This window comes from Gorilla gorilla, chromosome 21, assembly GCF_029281585.2.
Source record: "Gorilla gorilla gorilla isolate KB3781 chromosome 21, NHGRI_mGorGor1-v2.1_pri, whole genome shotgun sequence".
Lineage (NCBI taxonomy): Eukaryota > Metazoa > Chordata > Mammalia > Primates > Hominidae > Gorilla > Gorilla gorilla.
In genome coordinates this window covers 68,670,861-68,693,424 of record NC_073245.2, presented here as the reverse complement: position 1 = coordinate 68,693,424, position 22,564 = coordinate 68,670,861, and the positions used below count along the sequence as shown (strand labels likewise).

Sequence of the window (22,564 nt, the reverse complement as noted above, 5' to 3'; positions counted from 1 at the left end):
TGTGTGGAGGCCGGAGTGCGTGGGTGAGGGGGCGTGTGTGAGTATGAGTGAGTGTGTATGTATGTGTTGGGGGCGCATGGAAAGTTGGAGGAACTGAAAAATGACCAGGTTGCCTGGAGAGAGATCAACAAAGGCCCTGGCTCCTAATTTCCATAGCGGATGCTGTTTATAGGTGGTTACTGGGTGGAAAATGGGGTGCATGGAGCAAGTGGAAGCCAGAGAGGCGATTCAAAGTCAATTGTCTGGTCCAGCTGGGAGATGCCTGTGGCTTGGCTGAGGGAAGAGGCTGGATTTTGTTAGTTTTGGGGAGGAGCTGGTGAAGGACTGGATGCAACTTGAGGTGATGCTTGGAAGAAGAGCAGGAGCATAACTGCAGAGAAGGGAGGGACGCACTGCTGAATGGGCCAGGGAAAGTAAGAAGAAGAGAGGGAACTGGCCCGCATACTTTCATCATCCACGGTGGTATAAGAGCCATCCGCAGGCATGGCAGCTCTAGGCAGGAGCAGCTTAGATGAGCCGGGAGAGAAGCAGCTCCTGCAGCCTCAGTTATGCTGCCTCATTGTCCCTGTTCCTGGGATGGAAATCCCCTCTCTAGGCCGGGGTGGACACACTGCCCGGGTGACTGCACCCACGTGCACTCGCCTACATGCACAGCTTGCTTCTCTGCTCTACCTTCAATTTTCTTTCTCTTTAGTTTACTCAAAAGAGCAAAGCTGCAGAAACTCAAAAATGTCAGGGCTGGGGGGCAGGTCGGGGGGTACACTGATTGCTCTGTTGGCCTCATTTTAGTGCTTTGTGACACTTGAGACTAGGAGAGATTAATGACCTGCCTCCGGTCATGCAGCAGCAGGTAGCAGAGCAGGGATTCAAACTCGCATCCATCTGACTGAAGCCTGCTATTGCTAATACTCTGCACGGCCTTCCCAAGTCCAAGTCTGTTTCCTACTCTAATCTGCTAACTCTTACATCCAAATGTGTGCAAATCCAGAAAGAGCTGGTTTAAAGACAGCTGTAAGGAGAAGCAGCAAACTCAAAGGATTATAGGAGCTGGGCAAGAAATATACATGAGTGAGACAGGCCAGGCATAAGACATTTGGGTGTGGTGGAGGCTGTGGCATGCTCAGGCAGATCTTAAAATATCACTCCTTGGGCCCAGTGAAGCACTCTTCTGCTGAGTCCAGCCCGCAGCTGAGGTCTTAGAGGCCCCATCCAGATTTCCTTTGCAAACTGAACGTTAATAGTCAGGGGGCCTGGGTGTTCCTGCCCAATGCAGGACTCACTGAATGGGCAATCTTTACCCCAAAGCCCCTGTTGAGTTGTCAAGACTGTGTCTAAGCTGCCCCACAGTTTGAGGCTGTCTCTACTCTGTCCAGCTCCTTCTCTCTTTCCTGTCACAGGGGTCAGGGCAGCATCATGGCCCCATCCTGCTTCCTCCTTGTTTTATCTTTCACAGCCCGCCCCACACTAAACACTTATGCTCCTAAAATTAAAACAGTAGTAACTATGGGATAGTAAAGTAGAGATCATGAGACCGTTTCCATCCAAGTAACCTAGAATATCATTCTTTCTTTGGGAAGGTAAATCATACAGTGAGGTCACCAGTCCGTAGTGGGAGGTGGTAAATAAGGAAGTTCCCCAAACTAGTGGTGGAGATGGTAACTGTGCAAGAAGCCAGAGCTGTAAGTGATGTCTAGGCCCCTGCTCTGTAAAAAGATGTAGATCTCCAAGGCCAAGAAGGACATTTTTCTTCTACTAAGATCCTTCTTTGAAAAATGTCCATGTTTCGCATTTTGGCTTCCTTCTCACTGATTCCATGTCTTACTTCCAAGAATTCTTAGTTACTATTCAGGCGAGGTGATGGAATGCTTCCTACTTCCCCTTTGAGGGCCAGGAAAGGATAGTTAGTTATAGAGAAACCACATTTTAAAAACTGCATATACTATAAATATCACAGATCTTTTGATACATGGGAAATGTGAATCCCCGAAGTTCATGAAGGATTTCCATGGATGTAGGAGCTTTTATGTTGAGATCAGTGACATATTCTGTTATATATTTTTATGAGGTAGCTGCGCCCAGACTCAACATCGAGAGTGAGTGCAGAATGGAGAAAGGGCTCTTTGATCATCTGTCAAGTAAATAGTCTCCCTTCAAATGTACTTGGAAGTATTTCATTTCATGTAAATTCAAATACAGGCTAGGAAAGATTAATGCAGAGAGAACGGTATTATCTGTTGGCTTGTGAATGTTTACTTTCCATCATTTTAAAAGGACATTATGTTAAAAAAAAGTTTCCAAGAGCATAAGAAAAATCCCCTCACCACCTACATTTTTCCCACCCACATTCTCCAAAAAGGGAAGACAGAGAAGGAGGAAGGACAACCTGAGGAAGAATCAAAGTATCTACAGACACTTCTTCTGGGAGGGATTTCTGGTGGGTAACAACATTCTGTGAAGTCACCTCCAGAAGGATGACAGAGGGTTTTTTTTTTTTAAGAGACAGGGTCTTGCTATGTTGCCCAGGCTGGAATGCAGTGGCTATTCACAGGCATGATCATGGTGGACTACAGCCTTAAACTCCTGGTCTTAAGCAATCCTCCTGCCTCAGCCTCACAGGTAGCTGGGACTACAGGCATACATCACCATGCCTAGCTTAGGGATTTACAGCAAAGATGATCTGGAAAGGGTCCTCACTTTGCAAACCCCACATAACAATACAGACTTCTCACACACTGTGTGTGTCAGCTAGTATTATTTTCCTATAACTAACCAAATAAGGGGGAGAAGCTGGCTGGGTGCGGTGGCTCACGCCTGTAATCCCAGCACTTTGGGAGGCTGAGGTGAGCAGATCGCTTTGAACTCAGGAGTTTGAGACCAGCCTGGGAAACATGGTGAAACCTCATCTCTACCAAAAATATAAAAATTATCTGGGCATGGTGGCACATGCCTGTAATCCGAGCTACTTGGGAGGCTGAGGCTGGAGGATGGCTTGAACATGGGCTAGGTGGAGATTGCAATGAGCCGGGATTGTGCCACTGCTCTCCAGCCTGGAAGACAGAGTGAGACCTTGTCTTGGTGGGGGAGGGGGAGGCGGAAAGAAGAAGAAGGAGGGGGAAAAAAAAAGAAGAAGAAGAGGGAAAAATCCTCTTTAATCTTTTAGATTCAATGTAGCCCCTCACAAAACCATTCTGTTCGCCCTGAAAGGAGGTGTCCGTCGCATCTAATTACGCAGGAACTGTGTTAGTCTTGTCCACTGTTTGGCCAATGCCTCGGGAATCAGGATGGCTCGCGGGTTCTCAACTCTGTGTCAGGCACTGGGATAAGCAGTCAGCACTGATGACCGCATTTGATATTCAAAAACCTTATGAAGCAGGTACTATAACTAACATCTCATTTAGGAGATGAGTAAGCCAAGGCACAGAGAGGGTGAGAAAGTAGCTTAAGGTAGTTCAGCAATCAAGGGCCAATGCCAGGATTGGAATGCAGGCAGTTTTGGGTCTGGAGTGTGCTCTTTTAGCCTGCAAACCACTCTGCTTAGCACAGACTCTATCACACGATGGGTGGACATCTTAGCAGATACAAGATGGCAAAGTGCCTCCTGGGAGAGGGAGATGAAGCTGAGAAAGGGAGACATTTGTATAATGGAGTACAATGTAGCCATTACAAGAATGAGGTAGAGCTTATGTCAATGGAAATGGGACAATCTCCAAAATGTAGTATTAAATTTTTTAAAAAGAGCAAGATGAGCATAGGTCTGCATTGATGCTTTTATAAGTATAGCATCTTTCTGGAAGATTATGTCACTCACTGAGGGTCCCTTCTGGGTAGGAAACAGGGGTCTGGGGAGCTAGAGGTTTGGGATTAGATAAAAACACTTTGAGTCCATGTTCATTTGTACAGTTGGAATTCCTAAAATCATGTGTAAATATTCTTTTTCAATATAAAAATCTAATTTACAAAGGATTCTGTTCTATTGGAAGAAGAGGACTTCTGCGCTGGTGAATTTAAGCAGCTGCTTGTCGTTACCACGCAAGCCCTTTCTACTCCTAGATTAGATAGAAAGGAATTTTGACTTTGAGTCCATCTTAATCTTGGCCAAAAGCAGTTTGCCACACGCAGGAAGACTTCTCACCTCCCTGAACTTCCAGGATGCCAAACATCGTCAACTACTTCTCACCGGCCATCCCTCAAAGGGCCTGGACCGTGTACAGCATGGAGGATGCTGAAAGGTGCTTGAGTGGTTTTTGAGAACTAGCTGATTTTGTGAGCATTTACCTCTTCCTTGAGAGTAGGGCCACAGAGTGGAACCACACAGAGAGGGCAACGAATGACTGTTAAGTGGGATCTAACTGCAGGTGCATTAAGAGTCACAGAAGTTTAGACTCAAAGTGTTTTAAAGATTTGTCTGGCCTGGTCCAGGCAAGTTGAGGAGGCACTGAGTGGATCTCAAAGCTCCGGGGGAAGGCTCGCTGCCCTTCCTGCTATCCCAGTGATCCTTGAACTCTCCTTTGGCCAGCTGCAGAATGATCTGAGTCCTGTGCACAAAGACCCAGGCCAGAGAGGAGGGCCTCCCATGATGGGACATGTTCCCCAAGGCCAAAGTTAGGATGTGCAGTATCAGGACACAGTAGCTGCATGTTGCATGTGTGTGATGTTGGGGAAAACATGCAGAATAACCATGTCCCTACTTTCCTCCTGGAAAACCTCCTACAACTCCTGAAGTTGTGCTGTGAGGTCTGCAGTTGACAAGGGAGCACCAGGCAACCAGCCACCTCCTCCCTCATCTAACATTTATTTCTCTCTCCCTTCCTCCCTTCATTTTTGCCAGCTCATTCCTCTCTTCTCTTTGTCCCTTGTGCCTCCTTCCCCTTTGACATAGTTACCCAAGAAAGAACCTGTGATTTTTTTTTTTTTTGAGACAGAGTCTCGCTCTGTCATCCAGGCTGGAATGTAGTGGTGCGATCTCTGCTCACTGCAACCTCCGCCACCTGGGATCAAGCAATTCTCCTGCCTCAGCTTCCCAAGTAGCTGGGACTACAGGCGCATGCCACCACACCCGGCAAATTTTTGTATTTTTAGTAGAGACGGGGTTTCGCCATGTTGGCCCGGCTGGTCTCGAACTCCTGACCTCAGATGATCCACCCGCCTTGGCCTCCCAAAGTGCTAGGATTACAGGCGTGAGCCACCATGCCTGGCCAAAGCTGTAATCTTAACTTTTCTTTTCCCCCATGAATTGCAGTGGCTTTCCATATCAATATTTACATTTAAAAGTAAAATTCCTTAAGTTATGAGGAATTGTCACTTAAAATAGCAAAATGGTATATTTCATAACCAGAACTTGCTTTAAGAATTTGCAAGTAGATTAAACTATCTCTTTAATTTGTCATGCCTAATGTGTGAGAGAATTAGTTTATGAGGTTGTAAAACTTGAGACAGCTTTGCTTCAATAATCTGCATCTCATTATCAGAAATATTTTGAATTCTTTTCATGAGGTGATAGCTAAGTAGTTTCTTGCATCATCTCACATAAAGGACAGTTGTTTCTCTTGGAGCTGTTTAAAAAAAAACTTAGCAAAGTAGTTAAGTGAGAGATGCTGAAGGGAAACTGCTGCCTTTTTTTGTGATTAATATTAATTTGCCAAATAGGCTAGGAAAAGAACTGAGTTTCTGCTTCAGCCCCGTTTTTGAAAAAGGTGAAAATTATTGAATGAAAAGCTCCAGAATGTGCAGAAAATGATCTGAAAGTTACTTAACTGGAAGTGTGAATTGAAACTCCCTTTTTCCAACTGCTCTTATATTTAAAGTAACATTTAAGGCCAGGCGCAGTGGCTCATGCCTGTAATCCCAACACTTTGGGATGCCGAGGTGTGCGGATCACTTGAGGTCAGGAGTTCAAGACCAGCCTGGCCAACATGGTGAAACCCCGACTCTACTAAAAATACAAAAATTAGCCGGGCATGGTGGTGCGTGCCTGTAGTCCCAACTACTGGGGAGGCTGAGACAGGATAATTGCTTGAACTTGGGAGGTGGAGGTTGCAGTGAGCTGAGATTGCGCCACTGCACTCCAGCCTGGGCAACAGAGCAACACTCCATCTCAATAAATAAATAAATAAATAAATAAAATAAAGTAATGTTTAAGCTTTAAAACAAAACTTAATAGAATAGAATATAACTTTCTAAACAAAAATATAAGGTCTCCCTTTTTGGTTTCAAAACCTGATGCAACTTTCAATTGTTTCCCATGGTGTGACAGTCATTTGGAAACCATCATTACCTACTTCCTTAATATAGGGGGGAGCATTGGAAATAACAAGCTCTGGATCCCTTTATATAGTCAACTCACAGTCCCACGCAATCAAAGAGTTGTAGGAAATGGATGTCAGAAGACAGAAACTCAGATACTCACATTCACCTTCATCTTGATCCTTTAAAGAAACTATTTTAAAAAGTACTATCCATATCCTGGAAAACACCAGCAGAAGTCGCTTGGGAAGGGAAATCTTTCTGTAGGAGTTTGTGCAGGAATGCTGTGAGGTCTCGGTCTAAACTTTCTCTGCAGCTGTCCTTGCCTGTAGATCTGGCCAGTGGGTCTCTAAGCTCCTGGGGGAGGCTCACTGCCCTTCCTGCCACCCCAGCCATGGGGAAGGATGGGCTAGTTACATAACGCATTCTCTCTCACACTCCCATTGGTTCCCTCCCATCCAAATGGATGCAAATAGCCTTTGTGGCCGGTTTATCCGGAGAAACCAGGGACAAAGAAGTGAATAAACCGGGTGAACTTGGATATGAGGAGGGATATGAGAGAAAAAGAAAAACTTTAATGAAAAGAGTTCCTTATTTTCTTAACACCTCTAAAAATAATCCTGGAGAATGGCATATGCTGTGAATAAGCGCAAACTTTAACTGGTTCTCCATGATAACATTGAACTCTGACCCAGCCAGCTTTGAATTCTTCCTGATGATTCAGATGAAAAAGCCACACATTAAAGGAACTTCCGCAGCTGTAGGAGGCACTGCCTACTAACGGGGCTTGGAGGAGGAGGTTGTGGCCAGAAAAAAATTCCAAAGCCACCCAGTGGAAATGAAACATTTGCTTCCCTGATACCTGAATACTGTGCTTTTCCAGCAGGTTTGGGTGTTACCCAGATCGACATGCTTTAATATACTTCCTCTACTCATGGAAACCTTGCTAAGCTGCACTTAAGGCTTCATTGAATTGGCAATTATTTATCAAGCACCTACTGTATGCCTGACAATATACACCGGGGGAACAGGTAACTGGTTTCCTTGATCTAAGCTCAGGATTGAAATGATGCAACAATAAAGGTCTCTCAGGCCTTCACATAATTGATTATCATGGATGTGGCTCAAGATGGGCCCATGTCATACCAGACTGCATTCTCCAACTCAAAGTGCTCCAGAGATCCTAGTGTGTTCATTCACAGCCTTGCCACTGCCTGCCACCGCCAAGTCTATTCCTTGCCAGCTAAGTCCCTGAGTTATCGCTTAAGATATTTGGTTTGGGGAACTGTTGGATCAAGTTAAGGGGCTGACAATTTCACCCTTGCTCACGAAAAACCCACCGAAGGAGGAGGCAAGTAGCAGAACTTCTCTGGGTTTCAGTTTCTTCACCTGAAAGTGAGATAGCTTCCCAGGGCAATCGCCAAGTTCCCATCCAGCTGCAAAATCTACATTTCCCATGACTTCTTCTCTTACTCTTACCTCTTAGTTCATGAAAGCCATCCGAGGGATTACAGAGAAAATAACATGCAGATGCTTTTCCTCTCTAACTTCCTTTCCTTTCCTTCCCTCTTTTCTTTTTCTTTTTTCTTTTTTTTAAGGAAAAAAGTGAGGAAAGGCATAAAGAAAGAAGGAGTTTTGTGTGATTTGATGAGTCATAAGCAATTATGCCAACTCCAATTAGAAGAAAACTTTGTCTAAGCCTGTGTTTCTTTTTCTCTTTTCTTTTCTAGAGACAGGGTCTCACTTTGTCACCCAGGCTGGAGTGCAGTGATGCGATCACAGCTCACTGCAGCCTCGAACTCCTGGGCTCGAATGATCCTCCCACCTCAGCCTTTCAAGTAGCTATGACTACAGGCATGAGCCACCAAACCTAGCTAATTTTTAAAATTTTTTGTAGAGATAGTCTCGCTACGTTGCCCAGGCTGGTCTCCAACAGCTGGGCTCAAGCGATCCTCCCACCGCAGCCTCCCAAAGTGCTGGGATTACAGGCGTGAGCTACCACACCCAGCCCCTAGCCTGTGTTTCTAAAGGGTTGTGTGTCTAGCAACTGCCTGCTTCCTGTCATATCCACGTGCCACTACAATTTTTTAGGTAAAATAATAAATTGAGTCAATTAAAAAACAACTGTCCCTCAGCGATGTTACCCATGAAATTACAGGTTTGATGAGCTAGTTTTAGTTTGTTTGAATGCACATCAAGATACACCGGTATTGTACAAAAACTGTTCTGTGCACCACACTTGAAATCCTCTGGCATGCCCACAGTCAGGCCCCCTGCAGGGTGTGATTTTTCCATTTGATTGACCAGGAAGAATCCAAAGCTGGCTCAAGCTGTTTAGTGCATCACAGAGAAATGAGTGAAGGTTCAGGCTTGTTCACCAAACTTTTCCATTTTTCTATGGTCATTTTTAGAGGTGCTTCAGGAAAGCAAGGAGCCACTCTTTTGTTTAAGCTTTTCTTCTTTTGTTCTGTTGGTGTGAATTTATTGCAATTCACTAGGTTTGTTCGTTTAGTTGTTAATAATCGACTACACATAAACCCACCCCAATCCTTATTTGGGATACCCAAAGGGGTCTTACACAGAATGTCTTATGTAACTGGCCCTGACTCCCAGTGGCTGGCAATTCACCTCACTTTGGGGAACACCAGTGTAAGGAAGGAGCACCTTGAGTTGTTTGTTATTAATTACTGACTCTTGTGCTTCTATTCCCCTTTCAACTGTGGGGAGACTCTCACTTTTGAACCTCGGCCAGGTGTGGTGGCTCACTCCTGTAATCTCAGTGCTTTAGGAGGCTGAGGCAGGAGGACTGCTTGAGGTCAGGAGTTCGAGACAAGCCTGGGCAATATAGGGAGAGCCCCTCATCGCTACAAAAAAAAAAAAAATTAGATGGGCATGGTGGCGTGCACCTGTAGTCTCAGCTACTTGGGAGGCTGAGGCAGGAGGATTGCTTGAGCCCAGGAGTTTGAGGTGGTAATGAACTATGATAACGCCACTGCACTCCAGTCTGGGTGATAAAGTGAGACCCTGTCTCTAAAAGAAAATTTCTGAACCCAAAGTGAACATTCCACAAAGCACTTTTCACTTACTGTTAACCAGATGGCAAACACCTCCAAGACACAGGGATGACCCTACTGCTCTTTTGCCCCCCGTCCCTCCCTAACCCCACAAAAGACAGACTGCCTGAGCTGTCCAGAACATGTAGAGCAAACAAAAGCTGCTCTCGATGATAAGGTGAAGCAGTTGTTCAAAGGAAAAGAACAATACATTCATTAACTCATAAACTCGTGGAGAAACTCTCTGAGTGGCCAGGTAAGTGGCCTCGAATTGCCTGCGTAACTTTTTCACAGTCCACACTCATCTCCTAGAGGAGCTTTCTTTTGTTTGTTTGTTTTTGAGATGGAGTTTTCGCTCTTGTTGCCCAGGCTGGAGTGCAATGGCGCGATTTCGGCTCACCACAACCTCCGCCTCCTGGGTTCAAGCGATTCTCCTGCCTCAGTCTCCTGAGTATTTGGGATTACAGGCGTGCACCACCAAGCCCAGCTAATTTTTGTGTTTTTAGTAGAGATGGGGTTTCTCCATGTTGGTCAGGCTGGTATTGAACTCCCGACCTCAGATGATCCACCTGCCTTGGCCTCCCAAAGTGCTGGGATTACAGGCATGAGCCACTGTGCCTGGCCTCCTAGAGGAGTTTTAAGAGTGCAGAGCCTGGCCGGGCATGGTGGCTCACGCCTGTAATCCCAGCACTTTGGGAAGCTGAGGTGGGCCAATCACTTAAAAACAGGAGTTCGAGACCAGCCTGGGCAACATGGTGAAAAAAAAACCCACCTCTATTAAAAATACAAAAATTAGCCGGGCACAGTGGTGCATGCCTGAAGCCCCAGCTACTTGGGAGGCTGAGGTGGGAGGATCACTTAAGCCAGGAGGCTGAGGTTGCACTGAGCTGAGATTGTGCCACTGTACTCCAGCCTGAGCGGGGGTGGTGTGGGGGAAGTGCAGGATCTCCCACACTGAGAGCTGGGGATGCTTTCCCAGGAAGAGGAGGCCACGCATATTCTTCTCAGTCTTCTGAGTGTCGACTATGCTTTTCGTAGGTGTGTGTACAAGGCTGCTCTTCCCCTGAACAAACACTTCATAGGCGTTATGTTTGGAAGTGGTTCCTAAAAAATGTATTTCCTTTTTTTGCAACTCAAGTTGGAGTGTTCTAATCTCCCCCTCCGTGGCAGCTCTCTTACCAGCCTCCCACCTTCCTCCTTTTAAGCTATTTCCCCTTCAGGCCCCTGTCATTTCCTCCCTTAGTCATCGCAATTCCAAAACGGCCCTGTTTTGATTCTACAGTTGCTTCCCCATTCCATTATCGTGTCGGCCAAGTGCCTGTCTATTCTCAGACCTTTTAAGTTTTGGGGTGATGGTGGCATTCTCCTTAGCTTTTTTCCTCCCTAAGTGTGCTCTACAGGAAATAAAATGTTCAAAGACTACAGGTGATTAAACAGGGGAACCAATAATGAGTATGTGATGGATTTTTTATTAGTCATAATAATTATTTACTACATATGGAGAAAGGGGACCAGGCACTTGGACTTGGAAGCATTTAGAACAGTGCCTGGCGTGCAGCAGGCATTCAATATTTGTCGATGGAATGAAAGGTACATTGTGTTCCTGAATCAAATGTAACACACATAAATAGAAGCTATCTACTCCTTGATTTACTATTTTTTCTGCTCACAACCACTCCCCACCCCACACGGCGACCAGCAGTCTCAAACATCAAAAGTTCTACTTTTTTAAAGACAGAGTACACGATTCTCCTTCGTGTCCATGGAGAAGAGCAGGGTACCACCCCAGTGGAAAATGAAGCCACCTACACTGAAGTCTCCACGTTTACCAGCTTTTGCTCTTTCCTACTTACAGCCCATCTGTTGCACAGCAGCCTGAGTGATCTAGAAAACATAAATTAGATCATGTCATCTCCACTTTAAGTGGGCTGGTGGTTTCCTTTGCAATTAGAATGGCTTCAAAGCTCTTACACTGCCGACCAGGCCCTATGTTATCCTGCTTACACCTCAGATCTCACTTCTGACCCCTCTCTCTCTTGGTTTACTCTTCTTTGACCCCACGGTCTCTATAGGGGCCCTGTACTATGCTGAATGCCTTCCCACTGCAGGCCCTTGGCATCTGCTGTTCCCTCTTCCTGGAAAGCTTTACCCATTTCTTGGGTGTTCAGAGTGGCCTTTTCCATCCATCGCCTCCATCAGATCCCCCTGTTTTCTCCTCTTTCTGGCAGTTCTCACCACCTGAAACCATGGGTCTATTTACTCACTGCCATGCTCACTCCATTGGAATGTCAGCTCTGTCTTGATCACCCTGAACCCCCAGAGCCCAATAACTATGCATTTGGGTGAATGGCTGAGCCATGGATGGTGAGCTGTGTTTTCGAGTTGGGTGTTGTGTCTGGGCTGTTTTGCCTTGTGGAATAGATGAAGGGAGGAAGTTGCTGGGAAATGCTGGAGGGAGGCTACAGGTCTTTGTGACCTTGATTTCAATAGCAACAGCTTGCATCTAAGGCAACATCTGACCACAGACAAGGAGGGGGACAACTGTCAAGAGAACAGGCTGAGTGGCGGCTTAGGCTGACGCCAGGTAGGGGTTAGAGAGCTGAGAGTCAGGAATGACCTCCATTGCCAAACACCTGCTGACTAGAAAGTAGTGCTGTTCCTGTCCTCACAGCGGGGCTGCAGCCAGGGCTCCACCTGCACTCCCTGTAAGCTCCCATTCGTTCACACACTACCACAAAGCATGTATTGAGCACCTACTTTGTGCAGGCACTGCTGTAGGCACCGGAGATGCAGCACTGAGTAAGAAAGCCCAGGTCTGTCCCTCATGGAGTTTCGTTCCCAGGGAGGAAGACAGAGGAACAAACAAAGAGATAATTTCAGATCTTAATAAGTGAAGGTAAGATAGATGAGAGTGTTGGCGGTGGGCCTGTGTAGGGGGGAAGTGATTTGCACAGCGTGGTCCAGAGAGGCCTCTGGGTGAGGCGATGCTTGCTAGAGAGAGGAGAATCCAAGGCGGGGAACAGCAGGGGAGAAGGGGAAGGAACTGAGGCAGGAGAGCTGCTGGGAGTGGGATCTAATGGGCCCTGAAGGGCCAGGTCAGCTTTCTGCACACAATCCCATTTGCCCTTCAACAGACTGAGTTTGAAATGTCTTGCTCACCACCTCAGAGCTGCTAAAGGTACAAAGAGAACCTAAAACTGCTCTCCACTCACAAACGAAGCCTCACCAGGCTTTCTTGCCCAGAAGCACTGAAGCAAGCCAAGTCCCAGCAAGTGGCAGACACTTCCAAGCCAACACATTTTGTCGTGTTTAAACCAACCTTGAGAATGTGGAAGATTTTTAAAAAAATTCTACGTCTTTACCTTGATCTTTCTTGAGTGGGTCCAAAACCATGCCACTCAGAGTTGAGATGGGAGAGAGACAAAAAAGATTTGCTCTTTAATTGAGGCTGAATTTAAAATGTGAAAGATAATCACATTTAAATGTTCTTACAGTATAAATATTGCACCATCCACTCTTCAGTAACATAGTAAAGATGCTTGCTTGAAAAATGCCTTCAGAAAACTGAATGAGCACATAGCTGTCTTTATAAAAGAAAGTACAGACTGTAGAGAAAATACTGGGGAAAGTAGGTTTAAAATAGAATCAAATATCAGAAATTCTCAGCAAATGATGGAAGATAAGTGCCAAAGCTTATTTCATTCAGTAAAATCCTCTTTCAATTCCTGGACATTCACTCCAGTGAGAAAATCATGTTATTGGGGAAAAAAAGGGCTGTGTATGAAGATGCTAATTTCAATATTACCTGTAATGGCATGTGTGCATACACACACACACACACACACACACGGAAGTAAACAGAATTTACAGCAAACAGGACTGAATCACTAAAGTACATTGCAGACTCTATTTTCATAACTAAGACATCTTGAAACTACCAAAAATCCAAAATAAGAACTTACGTATAAGCCCACTTATCCTCCTTGTCTTTTAGACAATTTTAGTTCTTTTAGAACTAAATTTCTGGCTGGGCGCAGTGGCTCACACCTGTAATCCCAGCACTTTGGGAGGCTGAGACAGGCAGATAACTTGAGGTCAGGAGTTCGAGACCAGCCTGGCTAATATGGTGAAACCCTGTCTCTACTAAAAATACAGAAATTAGCTGAGCATGGTGGCACGTGCCTGTAATCCCAGCTACTTGGGAGGCTGAGGCAGGAGAATTGCTTGAACCTGGGAGGTGGAGGTTGCAGTGAGCCAAGATCATGCCACTGCACTCCAGCCTGGACGACAGAGTGAAACTCCACCTCAAAAAAACCCACGAAAACTAAATTTCTAGTATTTCTTGAATGGAGTTGACTAGCTGGCTAGAGTTCAACAAACCAATCAATGAGGTGTTAAATTTACCACCTTTGAGGCCAGTGTTTCCTATCACTAATATCACGTGTTTTAAAAAAATTTCGCCTTGTTCTATAAAACAATTTTTAAAAAATAGAATAAATCAGTCTGGATATTACACAAAATCTGCCATGCACAAAGGTGAAAGCAGCTCTACTGGCAACGGAGCTACTGGCCAGCAGGTAGAATTAGGAACAGCTTGCGAGAACAGTCCCTGTTTACCATACGATGTACAAAGGCGAACTTCAGGGTCTGAAAGGCTATCTGCGGTGGCCCTGAATGAAAGGCAGGGTTGTTTTAAAGGCGAATGCCCCAAAGCTAAGGACCACTGACATGACATGACCCCTTGAAGCATTGTGCTACCATTTATAAAGCAATTGAGCAACAATGTAGGCATTAAGATTAATGAGATGGATCAACTGCACTAATATGAACTGAACACCAGTAGGTACTGGTAGTTGCTAAAGGCAAGAAGCTCAACAGCTCTTTACTTATAGCTCCTATTTGTGTAAAACCTTAAAACATGTATCTTATAGATGCATTGATAGTTTCTGTAGGGACGCCCAAGAAACAGTTAACTGAGGATGCCTCTGAACTAGGTGTCGACAACTTGGGTGTTTCCTGGTACTGCGTGGGTGGGTGGGGGTAGCCTACGTAAACTGAGATGACATAGGCTGCTACACAAGGGCCTGTGGACCAAATCTAGATGGATGACCCATAAGTGAAGAATGACTGTACATATCTTAAGGACTGCATAAACAAACAACCATATGCAACAGAGATTGTATTTGGCCTGCAAAGCATAAAATACTATCTGACTCTTTATGAAGAGTTTGCCAATCCCTGGTACAAGGGAGAGAATATAATGAGCTAAGAATGGAGCTCTGAGCTTAGTCTGCCTGGGGTTGATTCCTGGCATTGCCACCTACTAGCTGTATGGCCTTGGGCAAGTCAGCGAGGCATCGTTTCCTTGTCTGTGACAGGGGAATAATACCTCTGCTTCATGAGGATGTTGTGAGGATGTAATAGTGAGAAAATGCAAGTAGAGCACTCAGCACAGGGCCTCACATGTAGACAATTGGTAAGGGTTGGCTACTATATATATATATATATATATATATCAAGCAATTCTCCTGCCTCAGCCTCCTGAGTAGCTGGGAATACAGACGTGCACCACTATGCCCAGCTAATTTTTTTGTATTTTTACTAGAGATGGGGTTTCACCATTTTGGCCAGGCTAATCCCCTGACCTCAGGTGATCCACACGCTTCAGCCTCTGAAAGTGGTGGGATTACATGCATGAGCCACCGCTCCTGGCCTATCTGTATAATATTAATAGCAGAATTTCATGGGGATGCTGGGAATATCAATTATATGTTCTATGCAAACATGCATGTTATTTACAAATTGCAGTGGGGCTCAGTGGTGTGCACCTGTAATCCTGTACTTGGGAGGCTGAGGCAGAAGAATCACCTGAGTTCAGGAATTTGAGTCCAGCTTGGACAACAGAGTGATACCCCCATTGCTAAAAATATTTTCTTTAAATAACAAAACCCCACCCAATTGTAAAGTGCTACATAAATTATTTAGGCAGAATAAGCAGTACATAAAAAGAAGTCTAAATCATAAAAAATCTAGGCTGTTTAGAAAAAAGGTCAATGTTATGAAAGAGAAAAAGGTAGTAGATTGTTCTAGATCAAGAACTGAGAATTGACAAACACCACCTGGATCAGAAAGACAAACACACACACAAACGACAACAGCCAGAAAAGCTAAAAAGGATAATTTTGGAAAATGTGAATGTGGACTGAATAGTAGAATGGCATTATTAAATCAACGTGAATTAGACTGAATAGTAGAATGGCATTATTAAATAAATGTGAAATGTTCTTGGGTATGATGATATGTAGATATTCTTCTACGTTCTGTAGATGAATGTCCTTGTTCTTAGGAGACACATAATGAAGTTTAGGGGTGGAGCGTCATTGTATTGGCCATTTATTTTCAAAGAGTTTAACAACAACAATAAAAACGAAGTGTGTTCCAGTGTCTAAATATACACAAATAAATGCACACAAATATGACAAAGTGCCAGAAACCAATGATCTAGGTGAAGGATATGCAGGGATTTACTGAATAACCCCCATGCCCCCCATATTTTTCTGATGGTTTGAAATTTTTCAAAGTAAGTAGTTGGGGACAAAATTCTAGGGTAGCTAAGATATTTACATATAATCTATACAAGAGAGACTGTCATGGGTTACTCAGTCACAAATTCCACTAGTGACTTTTAAAATTTTTTTCTTTTTTCTTTTTTTGAGACAGAGTCTTGCTCTGTCACCCAGGCCGGAATGCAGTGGTATAATCTCAGCTCACTGCAACCTCTGCCTCCCAGGCTCAAGCGATTCTTGTGCCTCAGCCTCCCGAGCAGCTGGGATCACGGGCATGTGCCACCATGCTCAGCTAATTGTTGTATTTTTGGTAGAGATGGGGTTTTTTCATGTTGATCAGGCTGGTCTCAAACTCCTGGCCTCAAGTGATCCATCTGTCTTGGCCTCCCAAAGTGCTGGGATTACAGGTGTGAGCCACCGCAGACAGCCACACTAGTCACTTTTATTATAATGAAAAATAAGCATTGATTTTTATAAGCAAGCTCCCCATTTACTGCTTGTTTCATTTCTTTTTTCCTGTTCTACTTAAAATTTAAAAAGGGCATAGCAAGATGAAAACACAGCCTTGAGCTTCACTTTCTTTATGTCTGGGTAAATTTTTTTTAATATGGTAGCCATTTTAACTTTTCTTTTCTTTTCTTTTTTTTTTAAGATGGGGTCTCGCTATGTTGCCCAGGCTGGACTCAAACTTCTGGGCTGAATTAATCTTCTCACCTCAGCCTCTCCAGTAGCTGGAGTACAGGTATGTATCACCATGCCTGGCTTCTTTCACCTTTCTAAAATAGTGAATCTTTTTTGATTAATGACAGGCATGAAGTCTGTCTGAAAGCTCCAGCTTTGCTCACATAATGCACAAGTTAACATGAAAATAACATGTAAGTGCCCACTGTGGGCTCAGCACGGGAGGCTGCAGGCAAGGGTCTGGGCTCTGCTGTTGGGAGGTGAGCACAGAAACCAAATAGGACAGTTAGAGTGGCACTGAGTGTCTTTGGGGTCCAGAGAAAGAAGGAATTAGCAGGGGCTGAGGCAGACTCGCATCTTGCTTCAGGAGTTTGCTGGACACAAAATGATGGACGGCGCTGTCAACCAAGTAAGCTGATTTCTACTACAAAGTCATTTTCACCCATCTTGGATGCAAACTGGTAAGGAGCTTTACAACACATCTATTTCCCACACTTAAACTTATGTTAAACTTTCCCATCTCCAACTCACACGTCACTGGTATTCAACCTTTATTAGAAAGTCACAACTAAAGCTGGTCAACACCCTTAATCATCACAGCTTGCTCCCCGCCAGAGCCCATTCAAACAGCCCCACATCACTCACCTTGGGCGCACAGTCCATGATGCCTGTTCCCTTCATGTCGGTGATGTGGAGCAGCTCCCCTGAGCTCTGCAGCTAGTATCTCCAGCTTCAGAGGCAGATTGTGCAATGTCACTGCATGCTTCTGGCTGGTTCTCAGAAACTGAATTCTATGGAGCTATCTGACAACACATGGGAAACGATCAAAAAGACTCTCCCAGCAGGCAAACTTTCTGGAAAGCACGATAAGAGTAAAATGAAAGCAGTGAAGAAGGGGAGGACCAGAAATACAAGCCACACTCACGCCTCAATGCCTGACGTCTCACTTTGTCTGTAGGTAGAGACTGTCACTCATTTGCTATGTGAAACCACAAAAGAAGAAGAAGAAGAAAAAAAACACCACTCTTCTGCTTTATAGGGCGAAGTTCCTACTTTGAAGAGCTCAGTGTATGAACACACAGCATTCTTGTCCTTTGAACTCTGTGGAACAACTCCCACCGAACAGACCAAGCTCATTTCCCTGATGAGAGGCCACTAGGCCAAATTTCTGATAGCGGTCAGCATTTCTTCCTTCCTGCTCCCTAAAACTTGCCTTATGACAGCCAGGATAAAAGCAGTCAAGCAGGCTGCCTTAAAGGACACAGTCTCCACTCTACCCACCCTGTCAGTTGTGCATTCTCCCTGCTCGGAACCCCATGCTCACCTCCTGGTCTTTGCTCGCGGTACCTAATGAATAACATCTTCTGGGTACTGGCTCTGCACTGAGGGCTATGCTGAGCCCCACACCTGTATTCTCTCTCTTAAATCAAATAAACTTATCGTGTGTGCTGTACTTGAAACCCCTGCTAGCTCATGCAGTTTATCATCACTTGCCAACTCTTTTTACTTTTCCTAAATTCAGATCCAATCTCTAGAGAGGACCTACAGCATAGCAGACACTGTGCAAAATAAGTCTGCATTTTTTTTTTTTTTTTGAGACGGAGTCTTTCTCTGTCACTCAGGCGGGAGCGCAGTGGCGCAATCTCGGCTCATTGCAACCTCCACCTCCCGGGTGCAAGTGATTCTCCTGCCTCAGCCTCCAGAGCAGCTGGGATTACAGGCACCCGCCACCACGCCTGGCTAATTTTTGTATTTTCAGTAGAGACAGGACTTCACCATGTTGGCCAGGCTGGTCTCAAACTCCTGACCTCAAGTGATCCACCCACCTCAGCCTCTCAAAATGCTGGGATTACAGGCGTGAGCCACAACGCCTGGCCCCGGCCTGCATTTTTATTTAGACAAAATTGGTGCCCATTCTTCCAAGCCAGGCTCAAGTTCCATCCCCAACCAGCTGTGTCTCCGCTCACCACTATCTTCTTGTCAGACAGCATTTTTTTATTTTTTATTTTTAAATTTCTTTTCTTTTACCACGCCTCTGAGGCAAATTCAACAGATAGCACTTAGCGTCTTGTCCTCTGGTTGTCCCATGTGTCGTCCCTACAAGTCTGGGCACCAGGATGTATTTACCCATTGAAGTAGCTGACTGATTTCTGGCCGAGACAGTCCACATTTTTAAATGTTATCATTGTTAGAAATTAACTTCCAGGGCCAAGTAATTGGCATGCTGCAGGCGATAGCAGATAACACGGAGGGAACAATGACCCCACGGAATGAACAGTTTGGTTCAAGGAGGAGATCCATAGAGATATTAAGATATAAATTATATTTATAATAATTAATATATTAATATTATATTAAGATATAATTCAGGTACCATAAAATTCACCTTTATTTATTTATTTTTTTTGAGACGGAGTCTTGCTCTGTCACCAGGCTGGAGTGCAGTGGTGTAATCTCGGCTCACTGCAACCTCCGCCTCCAGGTTTCAAGAGATTCTCCTGCCTCAGCCTCCCAAGTAGCTGGGATTATAGGTGCGTGCCACCATGCCTGGCTAATTTTTTTGTATTTTAGTAGAGACAGGGTTTCACCATGTTGGCCAGGATGGTCTTGATCTCCTGATCTCGTCATTCACCTGCCTTAGCCTCCCAAAGTGCTGGGATTATAGGTGTGAGCCACCGCACCTGGCCAATGCACCTTTTTGAAGTATACAATTCAGTGGTTTTTAGTACATTCAGTTGTGCAACCACCATTTCAAAAAGTAATCCTCTTTCAATTCCTGGACATTTACCCCATTAGCAGTTACTTGTTCTTCCCCCAGCCCCTGGAAACCACTGTTTCTGCTGTATTGTTGACTTTTATGTCTGAAATTCTCTGTAATAAAAAGGAAGGATGGATAAACTTGCCCAAGGTCACATAGTAAACTAACAGACCCAGAATCTGAATTCAAGTCTCTTAGAAAAGACTCCATAGTAACTCAACTTCAGATGGTTTCCATCAACTTGGCAAACTCCCGGCAGTGATTCTTCCCTATACTGAAGAGCCTGCCCTTAAGCTCATAATACAGATCAGAATGCTATAATTTGCATGTTGTTTTTTCTAGGGAAAACAACATCAACTAGAAAATAAAAGTAAGACACAAAAGTAATAGGCTTTGGCCCTGAAATTATATCAACTAGCTCCTACATAGATACCTAGTTTGATATTTTGTGAATAAGGAACTTGACCTCTCGGTCTGTTATTTGAGCCCTCTACGGTTTTTCTGAATGAAAGGTGTGAGAAACCGCCTTAGACATTTTGCTGCAATCCATTGGTATTTTAAGGCAAATGAGCCTTTAATGTGGACAAACATTGCAAGAACTATTATTCTAGGAAACTGGGTGCTTGCATAATATCCGGTTGTCTGAAGGCTGAAACAGCTGGAGTTCAAGGGAACTACGTCAGAAGGACTCTAGTGAGGTAATCTTAATGCTCTTGGCAAACGTGCTATCAAGAACAGTAGTTTGGACTAAATTTTCTTTTCTGAGACAAGTGAGTCCGACCAATTCACTTCTATAGTGCCTTATACATGCGTAGGGAGGAAAATTGCTTTTGCATGTTTTTCTGTATGCTTTTATGTTGTTTTCATGTGAATATCAAGCTCCCTGACTGGTAGTAGTGAAACACTGGGCACTCAACATTTGAATTATAAAGGACAGCTGAACACCAGACTTACAATGTTCAAAATATTAAAGGCTTGGCGGGAAGTTTCAGGCTGTAATCTCATGAAGATTATTCATAAAAATAGCTCTTTTGATCAAAGCAGAATTTCGTGAATTGGCTGGGCAAGATAGCTCAGGTCTGTAATCCCAGAACTTCGGGAGGCTGAGGCAGGCAGATCACTTGAGGCCAGGCCTGGCTAACATGGCGAAGCCCCGTCTCTACAAAAAATACAAAAATTAGCCGAGCGTGGTGGTGCATGCCTATAATCCCAGCTACTTGGGAGGCTGAGGCACAAGAATCATTTGAACCCGGGAGGTGGAGGCTGCAGTGAGTGGATCGCACCACTGCACTCCAGCCTGGGCGACAGAGTGAGACTGTCTTAAAGAAAAAAAGAATTTCATGAATTGCCCACAAATTCACCAAATATTCTGGTGCAGGGATAATACTGGGAGGGCTGGGGAATCTGCAGCCACTCTAGTTATTAGTGATTAGTTTTATCACCCAAGTTTTGATCCCCAGGTTGGGAGGGAAAAGGAATTAGGGCAAGAATTGAAAATAAGGATGCAAAGGAAATGCTCTGGGGACAGAGTGGGGACAGGAAGCTGGAGGGAAAGGCTGAATGCCAGCAGGAGAGCAAGAAAAAGCCAGAGAGAAAATGATGCCCCAGGCAAGCGGTCGTTACTGGGGAGCAGACAGAGTGGCGAGGAGTCGCTTGGCCAAAAGACGCCTGTGAAAGAGGCTTCATAGAGTCAAATATCCAGTCAGGGAGCAGGAAGGCCAACAGTTAAGAGCTCCAGGGAAAGGCCAAAGCAATTCACGATGAAAGCTAGAGAAACATTCCAACAGGATGGTTTTCCACAAGTTTTATTCTTTAATTCAAACCTGCCCAGTCCCTTGTGCAAGTTTTTTTTTTGTTTGTTTTTAGATGGAGTCTCGCTCTTGTTGCCCAGGCTGAAGTGCAATGGTGCGATCTCGGCTCATTGCAACCTCTGCCTCCCGGGTTCAAGCGATGCTCCTGCCTCAGCCTCCTGAGTAGCTGGGATTACAGGCATGTGCCACCACACCCGGCTAATGTTTTTGTATTTTTAGTAGAGATGGGGTTTCTCCATGTTGGTCAGGCTGGTCTTGAACTCCTGGCCTCACGTGATCCGCCGGTCTCAGCCTCCCAAAGTGCTGAGATTACAGGTGTGAGCCACGGCGCCTGGCCTTGTGCAAGTTTTTTAATCCTTGGTCCCATTTTATTTTGATACAGAGGCTCGCTCTGTTGCCCAAGCTGCAGTGCAGTGGCTTGATCCTGGCTCACTGCAACCTCCGTCTCCCTGGCTCAAGCGATTCTCATGCCTCAGCTTCCTGAGTAGCTGGGACTACAGGTGTGCGCCACTACACCCGGCTAATATTTTTGTATTTTTGGTAGAGATGAGGTTTTGCCCTATTGCTCAGGCTGGTCTCGAACTCCTGACCTCAAGCCATCTCACCGCCTCGGCCTTCCAAAGTGTGGAATTCCAGGCGTGAGCCACCATGCCCGGCCCCTTGGTCCCATTTTAGTTACTGTTTTAGTTCTCTGAATTTAATCTGTGTCTGGTAATTCCACTAGGTCCTTGCAAGTCTGATTATGTTATTTTTGCTGATTCTTATCAGGGTGGCTTGTTTCCTCACGTACCTGACTGAGTTCATGATCCTCAGAGGTTTATCCGGGATAGAGGGAGGACTGGGGTTAAGACGTGTTCTTGCACAGAAAATTCGTGCTGGCCTCTGCCAGATACTTGTGGCCACCATCAGTTGGAGACTGCTTTAAGATCCCCATTTGATTTTCTCTGAGCAGTACAGGTAGCGTAAATTGTTCCAAACCTGCATGAGGAACAGCGCGTGGACCGAATTCTCAGGAGACCCTCCCTTGTGCCAACACCAGACACCCTCTCTCCGAAAACCCCTGAGCCAGCACCAAGCAGGCAGATTTCTCGTCTTTCTCTGAGGCAGGTTTTTGTCAAGTTCATCCTTTTACTGAAGGGGGCACCTTTGGGGTTCCAGGCTTTCTGGGTCTTGACCAAAGTTCCTCCTCCATGAAGACTCAGAGCTTCGACTTCTGCTCAGAGATGAGTAGGTTACAGGAACTGACCTACTCAGTGCTCCAGCACTGCGAATCCTCTGGATTTGTGCTTTGTTCTGCCCCTCAGGAATTCCTTCTTTCTTGCTGTCTCAGCTAACTATTAGAGATTAAAAAAACGTTCTATCCAGGTTTGAATTGAAAGGGCTCTGGAAATATCTGGTTTGCTACCTTTTTAGAAACAGATGTCTCCCGCTTAGGAACAATGGCTTCCTCCC

The 22,564-nt window shown here is 45.0% G+C and overlaps 1 protein-coding gene across 6 annotated transcripts in view; it reads right to left on the bottom strand.

Annotated features, from left to right (window-relative positions):
- The window catches only part of CASS4 (Cas scaffold protein family member 4), a 52,348-nt gene extending 34,573 nt beyond the window's left edge, over positions 1-17,775 (bottom strand). For 2 of the 6 annotated variants that reach the window (XM_063702352.1, XM_055372888.2), the window contains exon 1: positions 17,189-17,466. In XM_063702352.1, coding sequence (XP_063558422.1) covers positions 17,189-17,224 — 36 coding nt within the window. In that variant the 5' untranslated portion in view covers positions 17,225-17,466. The other 4 variants (XR_008674520.2, XM_004062404.5, XM_055372889.2 and 1 more) reach the window with 4 other exon arrangements.
- Between the last annotated feature and the right edge of the window lie 4,789 nt (positions 17,776-22,564).